General features: G+C 47.0%; 1 protein-coding gene across 1 annotated transcript; it reads left to right on the top strand.

Annotated features, from left to right (window-relative positions):
* Positions 1-3091: 3091 nt before the first annotated feature.
* Positions 3092-13370, top strand: msrb1a (methionine sulfoxide reductase B1a). The gene is made up of 4 exons (XM_046305381.1): positions 3092-3302; positions 4513-4655; positions 12465-12579; positions 12763-13370. Exons 1-4 carry the CDS (start codon positions 3248-3250, stop codon positions 12780-12782), a joined length of 333 nt encoding a protein of 110 aa, XP_046161337.1. The 5' UTR covers positions 3092-3247; the 3' UTR covers positions 12783-13370.
* The last annotated feature ends 4382 nt before the right edge of the window (positions 13371-17752 follow it).

The following is a 17752-nucleotide window of genomic DNA, read 5'->3' on the forward strand; positions in this document are numbered from 1 at the left end:
TCTCTGCATTGGAGAGAGAAAAAGAGGTCTGTGTAGACCTCTAAAGTGGAGGCGTTCTCTTTCTGAATCTGAATTCTGTTGGTATAGTTTTGTTGGCCATGGTGCCCTTTAAAAGACATATAGAAAAATGCATGGTCTGAATATCCAGCTTTTTTTTAAACTGGGGAGAAAATGTACCTTTGAAATGTCTGTCTTCTCTACGGTGTGGAGCGTTTCCTTTGCTTGTTACAGACTACGACAGGACAAAACATCTGATCAATGTTGTGATTTGGCTTTTAGATGATGATTTAAGTCATGAATTTGCAATCATGTTGTTGTTGTGTTTTATAGCAAATCAATAAATTAAATATTGCTCAAACATCTGGTGTCATTCATATAAACGAAATGACAATACGTGGGGGAATTGTGATATCTGTAGTTCATCAGTTTCTTGTTTAGTTTATTAAACTGAAGTGACACATGGGTTAGGTATAGGAGGGCCAACTTGTGACTTGCAGTCACTGGATGCTTATTGTACGTTGGGGGTAGGGTCCTTGCTATAGCTTTTTTACAACCAACCTACATTGTGTCTGTAAATAGCATGTTGTGGAAGGGTCCAGACACTTTTTTATGTGATTTCACTTGTTTTTGAGAAACTTACCCCCAACCAATGATTCATTTCCTTACCCCCAACCAATGATTCATTTCCTTACCCCCAACCAATGATTCATTTCCTTACCCCCAACCAATGATTCATTTCCTTACCCCCAACCAATGATTCATTTCCTTACCCCCAACCAATGATTCATTTCCTTACCCCCAACCAATGATTCATTTCCTTACCCCCAACCAATGATTCATTTCCTCATCCTAGTTGTGCACTTTGGGGGCTCTGAAACAACATGAACAAAGGCAGGAAAAACACTTTTAGAAACAGAAAAGCTTTAAGTATAGTAATGCAAGTCGTCACGTGTTGTACACATTAAATTGTGTTATTTCTAACTTCCGCAACGTTATATTCCATTTTGTTGAGGCTCGAGTGATACCTCTCCGTCCATTCTACATGTAACTGCCAAAACAAAAGAAACACGAGTAAATGAGGAATACAAAAGCAGGTGCTACCACACAGGAAGTTCCAGACACTTGTAGAATCTATGCCAAGGCACAGTGAAGCTGTTCTGGCTCATTGTGGCCCAACACCCTATTAAGACACTTTATGTTGGTGTTTCTTTTATTTCGTCAGTTACCTGTAGCAGCAGGCTACACAGAGAACGGAACAGCTCCTCAAAAGGCTCTACAGCTGCACCATCGAAAGCATGCATCACTGCCTGGTATAGCAACTGCTCAGCCTCCGACCGCAAGGCAGTACAGAGGGTACTGCGAACGGCCCAGTACATCACTGGGGCCAAGCTTCCTGCCATCCAGGACCTCTATACCAGGCGGTATCAGAGGAAGGCCCTAAAAATTGTCAAAGACTCCACCTAGGCTAGTCATAGACTGTTCTCTCTGCTACCGCACGGCAAGCGGTACTGGAGCGCCAAGTCTAGGACCAAGAGGCTTCTTAACAGCATCTACCCCCAAGCCATAAGACTCCTGAACATCTAATCAAATGGCTTCACAGACTATTTGCATTGCCCCCCCCCCCGCCCCCCACACCCTATTTTACACCGCTGCTACTCTCTGTTGTTATCATCTATGGATAGTCCCTTTAATAACTCTACCTACATGTACATATTACCTCAACTAACCGGTGTCCCCACACATTGACTCTGTTCCGGTACCCCCCTGTATATGGTCTTGCTATTGTTATTTTACTGCTGCTCTTTAATTATTTGTTACTTATATTTATTATTCTTATCCATATATTTTTTAATTGCATTGTTGGTTAGAGGCTCGTAAGTAAACCATTCACTGTAAGGTCTACACCTGTTGTATTTGGCGCATGTGACTAATACGATTTGATTTGATTTGACGAAGTGTTGATGCACAAGTACAGTAAAATGCCTTTCTTGCCAGGTCTAATCCCAATAATGCAGTAATCAATAAGTATAATACAAAAATAACAATGTAGAACAAAAACACAATAAATAAAAAAATGAGAAAGTAAGTAAGAATACTATATACAGGGTCAATGTGCAGGGGTACTGGAGTGACAGAGGTAGATGAAGTATTGTTTTGAAACAGGCAGGAAGCAGGTCTCGAACCCTCAACCTTCTAGCCCGAAGTCCAGCGTGCTATTGACTGAGCAGCATGCTCAAGTGGGGGCATGGATATCCGCGCATATAAATCCAGGGTTGTTACACAACTCCCTCCGTTTAAAGAGCACGTCCTCGTTTTAGCTTGTGACTCAACGTGTTATAGGAACGCGCTCACTGGGCAAGCACACGCAAGTTCGTGGATGCAAGGACCGATCTCACTTCTGACACCAATGTAATGAAACATACAGGGAGCAGGTCTCGAACCCTCAATCTTCTAGCCCGAAGTCCAGCTCTTATAAAGACTTATATCCGCGCTTATAAAGCCAGGGTTGTTACAGTATGTATTTATTATTTATTGAACTAGACAAGTCAATTAAGAGCAATTGTTATGTACAATGACAGCCTACCCCAGCCAAACTAGACGACACTGGGCCACTTGTGTGCCGCCCTGTAGGTCTCCCAATCACGGCCGGTTGTGATACAGCCCAGGATCGAACCACGGTCTGCAGTGACACCTCTCGCACTGCAGTGCATTAAACTGCTGGGCCACTCAGGAGCCCACGTATAGGGATAACGCGACTAGGCATCAGGATTTATGGTAAACAGATGATTATATGATGATTGTAGGCCTATGTGAGTGGGCGTGTGTAGGGCCCTGTAAGTGTGCATAGAGACAGTGCAAAAATATCAAATGAATTAATCACTGGTTGCGTTAGGTTTCTCAGAAACATACAATTTACATCAAAATGAGAGATTTGGTTGTAAAAAAAAAGCCTAACTGCTCCCAAGGTTAGGTTTTACAGTAGGGACGTCCCAAGGATTCCTGAAAGTACTAACCGTTGGAGTTGAGGCTTTTATTTTGAAACCTCACTGTAAAGCAACCGGAAGTACACTTTAATTGGAGCATTGAACAATCGACGTCATTCAGCAGTACCAGCCCACTGCTGCAGTCCCACAGCAAGCACAAGTCTGAACTTTTCTCAACGCCGATAGATAACAAACCGGGTTGATTAAGGAAAGAGTGCAACTGCACTTTTATACTCTCATTAAGGTTAATTGCAAGTGGAGTAATGTCATTTTGTTCCTTCTTCGGTGGTGAGGTCTTTAAAGACCACTTTAAAACTGGTAAGAGGCTCCTCAGCTAGCTAAGATAGCATTAAAGTTAGTCAGTTACAGTAGCTAAGCTAACTTGTAAACATGAGATTAGTCAGTAAAAGTAACTTCTACATCTGCTTTGCTTGCTGTTTGGGGTTTTAGGCTGGGTTTCTGTATAAGCACTTTGTGACATTGATGTAAAAAGGGTTTTATAAATACATTTGATTTGGGACGTTGTGGCACATAACTATAACGTCTGGTATCTTTTACAGTAACGTTAGCCCAACTGTGTTGGACTATGACCTAACTTATGCTATGACCTAACTTATGCTATGACCTAACTTATGCTATGACCTAACTTATGCTATGACCTAACTTAAGCTCAATCAGTAGCTAACTAAAAGTAGCATGCTCTTGTAATCACTGATTACACAAGGGCCACGTTAAATTGCCAAACGTTTTCGAACGCTGCAGATAGAAATACAATGAATAGAGCCGTCGTGAGTCCTTATTCTACATGTCAGAGAGCCATGTTTGCTCTGCATGGCTAACATGTTTCTGTCTGAACGTTCCAAAACGTTCCATTACTTCCGATCGCCCTCTGGCTCTTACCAAACCGTGATGGAAGATTGAACCACCAGCCAGTTAAACTGTAGCAACTTACTCCACTGGGCCAAGAAAACAAATGTAAACCAAACATTAGTAGTTGCAGTAACTATAAAGTATAATTGAAAATACTAATTGTATTATTTATAAGTACATTTAGATCTTAATGTGGCCACTTATGTTATAATTTCTCCTAAATGTAGGTTTTGACATGTCCTCCTGTAACATCACTCAAAGAGAATGTGTTGAACATGGGTCCCTCCCCAGGGTTAATAGATAACAAACCGGTTTGTTTAAGGAAATAATGTGAGTCAACTGCACTTTTATCCTCTCATTGAGGATTGTTCCTGGTGGATTACTGACGTTTTCACTGGTCAAATCATCCTGTAACTTCACTCAAAGAGATGTGTTGAACATGGGTCCCTCCCCAGGGTTAATAGATAACAAACCGGTTTGTTTAAGGAAATAATGTGAGTCAACTGCACTTTTATCCTCTCATTGAGGATTGTTCCTGGTGGATTACTGACGTTTTCACTGGTCAAATCATCCTGTAACTTCACTCAAAGAGAATGTGTTGAACATGCATCCTAGATCTACTTTTGGCTAATCTCACTGTAATCTTCTATCTCCCCAGGGTTGTATGTGTGTGCCCAGTGTGGACACCAGCTGTTCTCCAGCAGATCTAAGTATGAGCATTCCTCCCCCTGGCCTGCCTTCACTGAGACCGTCCTCCAGGACAGTGTGTCCAAGCACGAGGAGAGACCTGGGGCATTCAAGGTGAGATCCTCTCACTTTGGGTGTGGAGTTGCATTGGACCAGAGTTGTGAAGTTTATCTTCGGTACAGATCTAAGATCAGCAAAGCTTCCCCTTCCCCAATCTTATCCATTAGTGGGGGAAATTCAAAACTAACCCAAGATCATTGTCTATGGCAGTGGTCACCAACCGATTGACAGGTCACCAACCGATTGACTGGTCGATCTTCTAGGCATTCGTAGTCGATCACCAAACATTTCTGTCGAAAAGCCACCGATAAAGGCTTGGGCTCCTTTATTTAATTGTCAGGGAATACAGCAGAGCTGCGGTTTTTATGATTGACTTCATGTTGAAGTTTTTATTCAACACTTTTACTTACAAAACATAAATACTCTTCTCCTTCATTCCACTCTCGCTGCAGCTGCAATGAGTTAGTAGCCAAGTGTGTCGCTAGGCCTGCGCCTTTATTATTAGCAGCTCATGTCTATTTTAATATCGATGAATATTTCACTTTCTCTGGTCATAAGAACAGCGTGAGTTTGTGCATGAGGCAGAAATTATGTGTACCCTCTGGTCAGTGTCACTGGAGGAAGGTAGAGAGCAGGGACCGTGACAGACGGATGCTCTGCTGCTCTCTCCTTTCCTCTGCTGAGACTGTGTACCCTCTGGTCAGTGTCACTGGAGGAAGGTAGAGAGCAGGGACCGTGACAGACAGATGCTCTGCTGCTCTCTCCTTTCCTCCGCTGAGACTGTGTACCCTCTGGTCAGTGTCACTAGAGGAAGGTAGAGAGCAGGGACCGTGACAGACGGATGCTCTGCTGCTCTCTCCTTTCCTCCGCTGAGACTGTGTACCCTCTGGTCAGTGTCACTGGAGGAAGGTAGAGAGCAGGGACCGTGACAGACAGATGCTCTGCTGCTCTCCTTTCCTCCGCTGAGACTGTGTACCCTCTGGTCAGTGTCACTGGAGGAAGGTAGAGAGCAGGGACCGTGACAGACAGATGCTCTGCTGCTCTCTCCTTTCCTCCGCTGAGACTGTGTACCCTCTGGTCAGTGTCACTGGAGGAAGGTAGAGAGCAGGGACCGTGACAGACAGATGCTCTGCTGCTCTCTCCTTTCCTCCGCTGAGACTGTGTACCCTCTGGTCAGTGTCACTGGAGGAAGGTAGAGAGCAGGGACCGTGACAGACAGATGCTCTGCTGCTCTCTCCTTTCCTCCGCTGAGACTGTGTACCCTCTGGTCAGTGTCACTGGAGGAAGGTAGAGAGCAGGGACCGTGACAGACGGATGCTCTGCTGCTCTCTCCTTTCCTCCGCTGAGACTGTGTACCCTCTGGTCAGTGTCACTGGAGGAAGGTAGAGAGCTGGGACCGTGACAGATGGATGCTCTGCTGCTCTCTCCTTTCCTCCGCTGAGACTGTGTACCCTCTGGTCAGTGTCACTGGAGGAAGGTAGAGAGCAGGGACCGTGACAGACGGATGCTCTGCTGCTCTCTCCTTTCCTCCGCTGAGACTGTGTACCCTCTGGTCAGTGTCACTGGAGGAAGGTAGAGAGCAGGGACCGTGACAGACGGATGCTCTGCTGCTCTCTCCTTTCCTCCGCTGAGACTGTGTACCCTCTGGTCAGTGTCACTGGAGGAAGGTAGAGAGCAGGGACGTGACAGACGGATGCTCTGCTGCTCTCTCCTTTCCTCCGCTGAGACTGTGTACCCTCTGGTCAGTGTCACTGGAGGAAGGTAGAGAGCAGGGACCGTGACAGACGGATGCTCTGCTGCTCTCTCCTTTCCTCCGCTGAGACTGTGTACCCTCTGGTCAGTGTCACTGGAGGAAGGTAGAGAGCAGGGACCGTGACAGACTGATGCTCTGCTGCTCTCTCCTTTCCTCCGCTGAGACTGTGTACCCTCTGGTCAGTGTCACTGGAGGAAGGTAGAGAGCTGGGACCGTGACAGATGGATGCTCTGCTGCTCTCTCCTTTCCTCCGCTGAGACTGTGTACCCTCTGGTCAGTGTCACTGGAGGAAGGTAGAGAGCAGGGACCGTGACAGACAGATGCTCTGCTGCTCTCTCCTTTCCTCCGCTGAGACTGTGTACCCTCTGGTCAGTGTCACTGGAGGAAGGTAGAGAGCAGGGACCGTGACAGACGGATGCTCTGCTGCTCTCTCCTTTCCTCCGCTGAGACTGTGTACCCTCTGGTCAGTGTCACTGGAGGAAGGTAGAGAGCAGGGACCGTGACAGACAGATGCTCTGCTGCTCTCTCCTTTCCTCCGCTGAGACTGTGTACCCTCTGGTCAGTGTCACTGGAGGAAGGTAGAGAGCAGGGACCGTGACAGACAGATGCTCTGCTGCTCTCCTTTCCTCCGCTGAGACTGTGTACCCTCTGGTCAGTGTCACTGGAGGAAGGTAGAGAGCAGGGACCGTGACAGACGGATGCTCTGCTGCTCTCTCCTTTCCTCCGCTGAGACTGTGTACCCTCTGGTCAGTGTCACTGGAGGAAGGTAGAGAGCAGGGACCGTGACAGACAGATGCTCTGCTGCTCTCTCCTTTCCTCCGCTGAGACTGTGTACCCTCTGGTCAGTGTCACTGGAGGAAGGTAGAGAGCAGGGACCGTGACAGACAGATGCTCTGCTGCTCTCTCCTTTCCTCCGCTGAGACTGTGTACCCTCTGGTCAGTGTCACTGGAGGAAGGTAGAGAGCAGGGACCGTGACAGATGGATGCTCTGCTGCTCTCTCCTTTCCTCCGCTGAGACTGTGTACCCTCTGGTCAGTGTCACTGGAGGAAGGTAGAGAGCAGGGACCGTGACAGACAGATGCTCTGCTGCTCTCTCCTTTCCTCCGCTGAGACTGTGTACCCTCTGGTCAGTGTCACTGGAGGAAGGTAGAGAGCAGGGACCGTGACAGACAGATGCTCTGCTGCTCTCTCCTTTCCTCCGCTGAGACTGTGTACCCTCTGGTCAGTGTCACTGGAGGAAGGTAGAGAGCTGGGACCGTGACAGATGGATGCTCTGCTGCTCTCTCCTTTCCTCCGCTGAGACTGTGTACCCTCTGGTCAGTGTCACTGGAGGAAGGTAGAGAGCAGGGACCGTGACAGACGGATGCTCTGCTGCTCTCTCCTTTCCTCCGCTGAGACTGTGTACCCTCTGGTCAGTGTCACTGGAGGAAGGTAGAGAGCAGGGACCGTGACAGACAGATGCTCTGCTGCTCTCCTTTCCTCCGCTGAGACTGTGTACCCTCTGGTCAGTGTCACTGGAGGAAGGTAGAGAGCAGGGACCGTGACAGACAGATGCTCTGCTGCTCTCTCCTTTCCTCCGCTGAGACTGTGTACCCTCTGGTCAGTGTCACTGGAGGAAGGTAGAGAGCAGGGACCGTGACAGACAGATGCTCTGCTGCTCTCTCCTTTCCTCCGCTGAGACTGTGTACCCTCTGGTCAGTGTCACTGGAGGAAGGTAGAGAGCAGGGACCGTGACAGACAGATGCTCTGCTGCTCTCTCCTTTCCTCCGCTGAGACTGTGTACCCTCTGGTCAGTGTCACTGGAGGAAGGTAGAGAGCAGGGACCGTGACAGACGGATGCTCTGCTGCTCTCTCCTTTCCTCCGCTGAGACTGTGTACCCTCTGGTCAGTGTCACTGGAGGAAGGTAGAGAGCAGGGACCGTGACAGACAGATGCTCTGCTGCTCTCTCCTTTCCTCCGCTGAGACTGTGTACCCTCTGGTCAGTGTCACTGGAGGAAGGTAGAGAGCTGGGACCGTGACAGATGGATGCTCTGCTGCTCTCTCCTTTCCTCCGCTGAGACTGTGTACCCTCTGGTCAGTGTCACTGGAGGAAGGTAGAGAGCAGGGACCGTGACAGATGGATGCTCTGCTGCTCTCTCCTTTCCTCCGCTGAGACTGTGTACCCTCTGGTCAGTGTCACTGGAGGAAGGTAGAGAGCAGGGACCGTGACAGACAGATGCTCTGCTGCTCTCTCCTTTCCTCCGCTGAGACTGTGTACCCTCTGGTCAGTGTCACTGGAGGAAGGTAGAGAGCAGGGACCGTGACAGACAGATGCTCTGCTGCTCTCTCCTTTCCTCCGCTGAGACTGTGTACCCTCTGGTCAGTGTCACTGGAGGAAGGTAGAGAGCTGGGACCGTGACAGATGGATGCTCTGCTGCTCTCTCCTTTCTCTCCGCTGAGACTGTGTACCCTCTGGTCAGTGTCACTGGAGGAAGGTAGAGAGCAGGGACCGTGACAGACGGATGCTCTGCTGCTCTCTCCTTTCCTCCGCTGAGACTGTGTACCCTCTGGTCAGTGTCACTGGAGGAAGGTAGAGAGCAGGGACCGTGACAGACAGATGCTCTGCTGCTCTCCTTTCCTCCGCTGAGACTGTGTACCCTCTGGTCAGTGTCACTGGAGGAAGGTAGAGAGCAGGGACCGTGACAGACAGATGCTCTGCTGCTCTCTCCTTTCCTCCGCTGAGACTGTGTACCCTCTGGTCAGTGTCACTGGAGGAAGGTAGAGAGCAGGGACCGTGACAGACAGATGCTCTGCTGCTCTCTCCTTTCCTCCGCTGAGACTGTGTACCCTCTGGTCAGTGTCACTGGAGGAAGGTAGAGAGCAGGGACCGTGACAGACAGATGCTCTGCTGCTCTCTCCTTTCCTCCGCTGAGACTGTGTACCCTCTGGTCAGTGTCACTGGAGGAAGGTAGAGAGCAGGGACCGTGACAGACGGATGCTCTGCTGCTCTCTCCTTTCCTCCGCTGAGACTGTGTACCCTCTGGTCAGTGTCACTGGAGGAAGGTAGAGAGCTGGGACCGTGACAGATGGATGCTCTGCTGCTCTCTCCTTTCCTCCGCTGAGACTGTGTACCCTCTGGTCAGTGTCACTGGAGGAAGGTAGAGAGCAGGGACCGTGACAGACGGATGCTCTGCTGCTCTCTCCTTTCCTCCGCTGAGACTGTGTACCCTCTGGTCAGTGTCACTGGAGGAAGGTAGAGAGCAGGGACCGTGACAGACGGATGCTCTGCTGCTCTCTCCTTTCCTCCGCTGAGACTGTGTACCCTCTGGTCAGTGTCACTGGAGGAAGGTAGAGAGCAGGGACCGTGACAGACGGATGCTCTGCTGCTCTCTCCTTTCCTCCGCTGAGACTGTGTACCCTCTGGTCAGTGTCACTGGAGGAAGGTAGAGAGCAGGGACCGTGACAGACGGATGCTCTGCTGCTCTCTCCTTTCCTCCGCTGAGACTGTGTACCCTCTGGTCAGTGTCACTGGAGGAAGGTAGAGAGCAGGGACCGTGACAGACGGATGCTCTGCTGCTCTCTCCTTTCCTCCGCTGAGACTGTGTACCCTCTGGTCAGTGTCACTGGAGGAAGGTAGAGAGCAGGGACCGTGACAGACGGATGCTCTGCTGCTCTCTCCTTTCCTCCGCTGAGACTGTGTACCCTCTGGTCAGTGTCACTGGAGGAAGGTAGAGAGCAGGGACCGTGACAGACAGATGCTCTGCTGCTCTCTCCTTTCCTCCGCTGAGACTGTGTACCCTCTGGTCAGTGTCACTGGAGGAAGGTAGAGAGCAGGGACCGTGACAGACAGATGCTCTGCTGCTCTCTCCTTTCCTCCGCTGAGACTGTGTACCCTCTGGTCAGTGTCACTGGAGGAAGGTAGAGAGCAGGGACCGTGACAGACGGATGCTCTGCTGCTCTCTCCTTTCCTCCGCTGAGACTGTGTACCCTCTGGTCAGTGTCACTGGAGGAAGGTAGAGAGCTGGGACCGTGACAGATGGATGCTCTGCTGCTCTCTCCTTTCCTCCGCTGAGACTGTGTACCCTCTGGTCAGTGTCACTGGAGGAAGGTAGAGAGCAGGGACCGTGACAGACGGATGCTCTGCTGCTCTCTCCTTTCCTCCGCTGAGACTGTGTACCCTCTGGTCAGTGTCACTGGAGGAAGGTAGAGAGCAGGGACCGTGACAGACAGATGCTCTGCTGCTCTCTCCTTTCCTCCGCTGAGACTGTGTACCCTCTGGTCAGTGTCACTGGAGGAAGGTAGAGAGCAGGGACCGTGACAGACAGATGCTCTGCTGCTCTCCTTTCCTCCGCTGAGACTGTGTACCCTCTGGTCAGTGTCACTGGAGGAAGGTAGAGAGCAGGGACCGTGACAGACGGATGCTCTGCTGCTCTCTCCTTTCCTCCGCTGAGACTGTGTACCCTCTGGTCAGTGTCACTGGAGGAAGGTAGAGAGCAGGGACCGTGACAGACAGATGCTCTGCTGCTCTCTCCTTTCCTCCGCTGAGACTGTGTACCCTCTGGTCAGTGTCACTGGAGGAAGGTAGAGAGCAGGGACCGTGACAGACAGATGCTCTGCTGCTCTCTCCTTTCCTCCGCTGAGACTGTGTACCCTCTGGTCAGTGTCACTGGAGGAAGGTAGAGAGCAGGGACCGTGACAGACAGATGCTCTGCTGCTCTCTCCTTTGCTCCGCTGAGACTGTGTACCCTCTGGTCAGTGTCACTGGAGGAAGGTAGAGAGCAGGGACCGTGACAGACAGATGCTCTGCTGCTCTCTCCTTTCCTCCGCTGAGACTGTGTACCCTCTGGTCAGTGTCACTGGAGGAAGGTAGAGAGCTGGGACCGTGACAGATGGATGCTCTGCTGCTCTCTCCTTTCCTCCGCTGAGACTGTGTACCCTCTGGTCAGTGTCACTGGAGGAAGGTAGAGAGCAGGGACCGTGACAGACGGATGCTCTGCTGCTCTCTCCTTTCCTCCGCTGAGACTGTGTACTCTCTGGTCAGTGTCACTGGAGGAAGGTAGAGAGCAGGGACCGTGACAGACGGATGCTCTGCTGCTCTCTCCTTTCCTCCGCTGAGACTGTGTACCCTCTGGTCAGTGTCACTGGAGGAAGGTAGAGAGCAGGGACCGTGACAGACGGATGCTCTGCTGCTCTCTCCTTTCCTCCGCTGAGACTGTGTACCCTCTGGTCAGTGTCACTGGAGGAAGGTAGAGAGCAGGGACCGTGACAGACAGATGCTCTGCTGCTCTCCTTTCCTCCGCTGAGACTGACCATCAGATGCAGGTACCATTAATTAGTCCAGTAAGATAAAACATCTGATTATTTCAATTAATGCTCAACTATGCCTCGCAACTGATCTACTTTGTTATCAAAGCTTGAGTTTTGAAGTATAATATGGTTTGAGAAGAACAATATTGGCAGGCCAAGCATATAGCCAAATATGCTGTGATAATGTATTAGGTTTACTGCACAGAAACGTATAAAGTTAAGTCATATTTTTTAAATAATCTGAGCTGTAAATTTCGGCTTGCTTTTTGACTGCGAAAGTGATCGTGACAGAAAATATGGGTGACAACTTATCCCTACTCCATAGGGGTGTCCCTCTGTTTGCATTCAATTTCTGCATTTGTAAGCAGTGTTTCATTTGGAACTTGGGAGGGTCCTAATAATCATGTTTGATATGTTGATTGTATATTGAACAAAAATCAAAACGCAACTTTGTAAAGTGTTGGTCCCATGTTTCATGAGCTGAAATAAAATATCCCCGACATTTTCCATAGGCACAAAAAGCTTATTTTTGCAATTGGCATGCTGACTGCAGGACTGTTCACCAGAGCTGTTGCCAGAGAATTGAATGTTAATTTCTCTACCATAAGCCACCTCAACGTAATTTTATAATATGTTGTACGCCCAACCAGCCTCACAACCGCAGACCATGTGTATGGTGGTGTTTGGGGAGCGGTTTGCCGATGTCAACGTTGTGAACAGAGTTTTTATGAAGGAAAACACCTTTTTCTTGATAAAAATTTGGCACATAGAATTGACTTTACTATTGTACGGAAAGATGGCATGTGATAGTTGTGTGTTTCAGGTCCGATGTGGGAAGTGTGGAAACGGACTGGGTCATGAGTTTGTGGGAGACGGGCCAAAGAAAGGGCTCTCACGTTTCTGAATATTCAGCAGCTCACTGAAGTTCGTCCCTAAAGGTACGGGTTCACTTAAATGATGTTGTCACGGAATGTCAAGCCAATTTGATTAGATTATAGTCAAAACATGTCAATGTCTCTGGTTGATACCTAACCAATCTGACTGAGCACACGTTAACCACTGGATAGTTAATGTTACACTTAAAAACTTTAATTAAAATGTTGTCCTTTCTCTCTCCACAGATAAGGTAGATGGACAGTAAGGTGAGCAGCAGGGGTATGGAGTCACAGTGATGGTAGAGCAGTAGGATTGTCTGGAGTCTCTGTGCTGCTGAAGGTGTGCAGGACAGTGGATGAAGTGTCCTGGAATAAAGCCCACTTTGGGACCTCCAGGACACTGATGGTCAATGTCTTCGCTGGACAAGGACAGAGAAACTCCTCCCAAATAGTCAGCTACATTATGCAATAATACACCATCATAATATAACAATGATACACAATCATAACACAGACAAGTACAAGGAGTTACACCATAACACAAAGATAGTCTGTCACTTAATCATTGTTTTATTTTTTATCTTAACATTGTCAGTCAAATGGGGGATCACTATGTAGCCTTCATAGTGGTGAATGTAACTTCAGGATGTCCTCATTTATAGTAGTGAAAGCAAACAAAAGTGGCTCAATCTACCAATGTATGTTAATCAGTTCTATCAATGATGTTATGAGCCTCTTAAAGATAGACAGTGATGTAAATAAAATCTCAATGGTCTTAACGGTCACAATGTATAGTATGCAAACAAAAAGAGAAATTAAACTGAGAAATAAAGATGTACTTTTATAGAAGATTACATTATTTGTTGGTTTATATTTTATATTAAATTATGAAAATAGTTTTTCTACCATCTTTATGACAAACACATCAATCATGCCAGTATTTTTCTGTACTCACCTCGAGATTAGCAGACCTGAAAATACTAAATTGTTAGTATATACTCTATCATTATACAACTAATCTTGTTCCACATCTTTCACAGTGAGTTTTGAGAAAAAAAATAATGCATTATACTCCCACCTTGTGGCAGACATGAGACCACGCATCAGGACGGGCTTGTCAGTTGGTCTGGCAATGAATGTGGGCTAGACTCACAAAACCCTTCAAAAATGCTAACCTGATATTTGTGCCTCTAACTTTATCACTCATCATTATTTGCAATTCATTAAGGACTATCTGTAATCATGGTAGCATCCACTTTAATGTAGAATTGTTTAGAAATATATTATATTCTTATTTACAATAAATGTGACTTAAAAATGACCATTTACCATTCATTTCTATTGGGCACAAAATAATCTGAAACACAACCAAAACAAACACAATGCATCCAACAAGTTAGTAGAGTCACAAGCTTGATGAAATCATTGCTAACCTGAATGAGGGAGACTCATATCTCCCTCATTAACTTTAAGCATCAGCTGTCAGAGCAGCTTACAGATCGTTGCACCTGCACATAGCCCACCTGTCAATACCCCATCCAACTACCTCATCCCCATATTGTTGTTATTTATTTTTTTGCTACTTTGCAACTCAGTATCTCTACTTGCACATTCATCTTCTGCACATCTATCACTCCAGTGTTTTATTTGCTAAATTATAATTACTTCACCACTACGGCCTATTTATTGCCTTACCTCCCTAATCTTACCTCATTTGCACACATTGTATATAGATTTTTCTATTGTGTTATTGACTGTAAATTTGTTTATTCCATGTGTAACTCTGTGTTGTTGTTTGTGTCTCACTGCTTTGCTTTATCTTGGCCAGGTCGCAGTTGTAAATGAGAACTTGTTCTCAACTGGCCTACCTGGTTAAATAAAGGTCAAATAAAATAATAAATTGTGTGCTAGGAATATGGGACCAATTACTAAACTTCTGACTACTTTAATACACATATAAGTGAATTTGTCCCAATACTTCTGGTCTCCTAAAATGGGGGGACTATGTACAGAAACTGCTATAATTTCTAAACGGTTCACCGAATATGGATTGAAATACCCTCAAAGCCATTGAATCACTTCAAGTCCAAAGTGCTGGAGTACAGAGCCAAAACAACAACACGTGTCACTGTCCCAATACATGTAGAGCTCACTGTCCCAATACATGTAGAGCTCACTGTCCCAATACATGTAGAGCTCACTGTCCCAATACATGTAGAGCTCACTGTCCCAATACATGTAGAGCTCACTGTCCCAATACATGTAGAGCTCACTGTCCCAATACATGTAGAGCTCCCTGTCCCAATACATGTAGAGCTCACTGTCCCAATACATGTAGAGCTCACTGTCCCAATACATGTAGAGCTCACTGTCCCAATACATGTAGAGCTCACTGTCCCAATACATGTAGAGCTCACTGTCCCAATACATGTAGAGCTCACTGTCCCAATACATGTAGAGCTCACTGTCCCAATACATGTAGAGCTCACTGTCCCAATACATGTAGAGCTCACTGTCCCAATACATGTAGAGCTCACTGTCCCAATACATGTAGAGCTCACTGTCCCAATACATGTAGAGCTCACTGTCCCAATACATGTAGAGCTCACTGTCCCAATACATGTAGAGCTCCCTGTCCCAATACATGTAGAGCTCCCTGTCCCCAATACATGTAGAGCTCACTGTATGTTCAGAATGGGGATATGAGCTCTTCTCCAGCATGTCCAAGATTGAGCATTCCTCAACATGGCCTGCCTTCTCTCAGACCATCCACCAGGACAGTGTGTCCAAATCCCCTGAGAATTGGGGACCAGTGAAGGTGTGTTGTGTGTGCAGTCAGAGACGGACTGATTCACCCGTATGACCTATAGGAGGCCTAACGTGTGTAGGGGTTGTTTGTGACTTCGTGTGATTGTTGTCAATGGAGGCTTTAGTTTTCCACCACCTCATTTTACAACAGAAGGTATTTAACATGTTTTATGTGTCCCCTTTTAACAAGGATACAGAATGTTAAAACAGAGGGAATCCTTCCTGGATGTGGTTTGTTTCAGGTCTGTTGTGTGGAAATGGACTGGGTCATGAGTTCTGATACGACGGAGCAAGAGAGGGACTCTGCTACTCCTGAATATTCAGCAGCTCACTCAAATTCATCCCTCAAGGTGGGAGTTCAGTGTGTTTGACCTCTGTGAGCGGAAAGAGTTATCCTGAGTAGAATATAACTCATTTGAAAAACAACACAAAGACACTAATGGAGGGTTAAGGAGGGTCTTTTTGTATTCTCTGATATAGAGTAGTATAGAATATACTCTGACCCAGCTCCCCTCTCCAATGTTAAGGTGGATATATATATATATATATATATATATATAGTAAGGTGAGCAGCAGGGGTAGGGAGTCACAGTAATGGTAGAGCAGTAGGATTGTCTGGAGTCTGTGCTGCTGAAGGTGTGCAGGACAGTGCATGAAGTGTCCTGGGATTAATAGCCTAAAAAGTAGTTAGATTGGCTTTTATAACACATAAGCCAATAGCCATCTATTAGACATTAAATACAGTGCTACTGCTTTTTATTAAATACAGGTCACCACGTATGACAAGAAACACTAAATTAATGAATAATAATTGCCAAATAATCCTCTGTTAAAGTTAAATTTGGGAACTGTGTGTATTTCAATTGTTTTATCAATGTTTATTCACTTCTGAATCTCAGTCTCTTCAGCCAGCGAGTAGGTCTTAGTTTATGATCTCTGGTAAAGAGAGACTTTGGTGTTGAATTACATTACATAGCCACTTCCACTGGAGACTGGAAAGTCCCACCTATTTCATTCGCTGAAAGGCCCGTCACTTCTTGGCAGACAGATACTCAGACGAAGCACAATGCTGGAAAACGATCTACATCCACTTAAACTAGTCCTGGCATCGTTCTATGACAAACACAGAAGGTTTCATATTGAATTCAATAGGAGAAAACAGAGACAGAGAGAAAAACAGCCAGTTCCTTGATGTATCCATTGGCTGTATTATACAGCCCAAACATCAAGGGACTGACAATCTCTCTATCTCTTTCTCTCTCTCTGTTTTCTTCTATTCAGTTATTGGTAGCCTAATATGTAATCCCTTAGCTAAGTGGGCAGGGGGGAACACATGACAGGGAATCATTTGAAATATGTAGTTAGGCTGTTATAAGGTATTATATAAGCCAATTGTCATCTATAAGGCATTTATTCAGTGATTTTCTTCTTTGTCAAATATAAATGTTTATTCATTTACAAGTAGGATCTGATGGGTAACACTTTATTTTAAGGGTCCATAATAAACCATCAGGTGAATGGCCAAGACAAAATATTGAAGTGGCTTTGAACGGGATATGGTAGTAGGTGCCTAGGGGGTGGGTTTTTCACGCTCAACAGTTTCCGGCATGTATCAAGAATGGTCCACCACCCATAGGACATCCAGCCAACTTGACACAACTGTGGGAAGCATTGGAGTTAACATGAATGCTTTCAACACCTTGCAGAGAGCATGCCCCGATTAAATTGACGCTGTTCTGAGGGCAAAGAGGGGGGGGGGCAGCTTTTCTGTGATGTTTTCTGTGTTATAGGTGGCAGAGATGTGTCAATCGGTATATTGGACTTTTCTGTGATGTTTTCTGTGATACAGGTGGTAGAGATGTGTCAATCAGTATTATTGGACTTTTCTGTGATGTTTTCTGTGTTACAGGTGGTATATATATATCACTATCCACACGCACGCCACGCACGCCTCCAACTCAATCATCAAGTTTGCGGACGACACAACAGTGGTAGGCTTGATTACCAACAACGACGAGACGGCCTACAGGGAGGAGGTGAGGGCCCTTGGAGTGTGGTGTCAGGAAAATAACCTCACACTCAACGTCAACAAAACTAAGGAGATGATTGTGGACTTCAGGAAACAGCAGAGGGAACACCCCCCTATCCACATCGATGGAACAGTAGTGGAGAGGGTAGCTAGTTTTAAGTTCCTCGGCATACACATCACAGACAAACTGAATTGGTCCACTCACACTGACAGCGTCGTGAAGAAGGCGCAGCAGCGCCTATTCAACCTCAGGAGGCTGAAGAAATTCGGCTTGTCACCAAAAGCACTCACAAACTTCTACAGATGCACAATCGAGAGCATCCTGGCGGGCTGTATCACCGCCTGGTACGGCAACTGCTCCGCCCTCAACCGTAAGGCTCTCCAGAGGGTAGTGAGGAC

The sequence above is a fragment of the Oncorhynchus gorbuscha genome, linkage group LG16 (assembly GCF_021184085.1).
Source record: "Oncorhynchus gorbuscha isolate QuinsamMale2020 ecotype Even-year linkage group LG16, OgorEven_v1.0, whole genome shotgun sequence".
NCBI classification, from domain to species: Eukaryota; Metazoa; Chordata; class Actinopteri; order Salmoniformes; family Salmonidae; genus Oncorhynchus; species Oncorhynchus gorbuscha.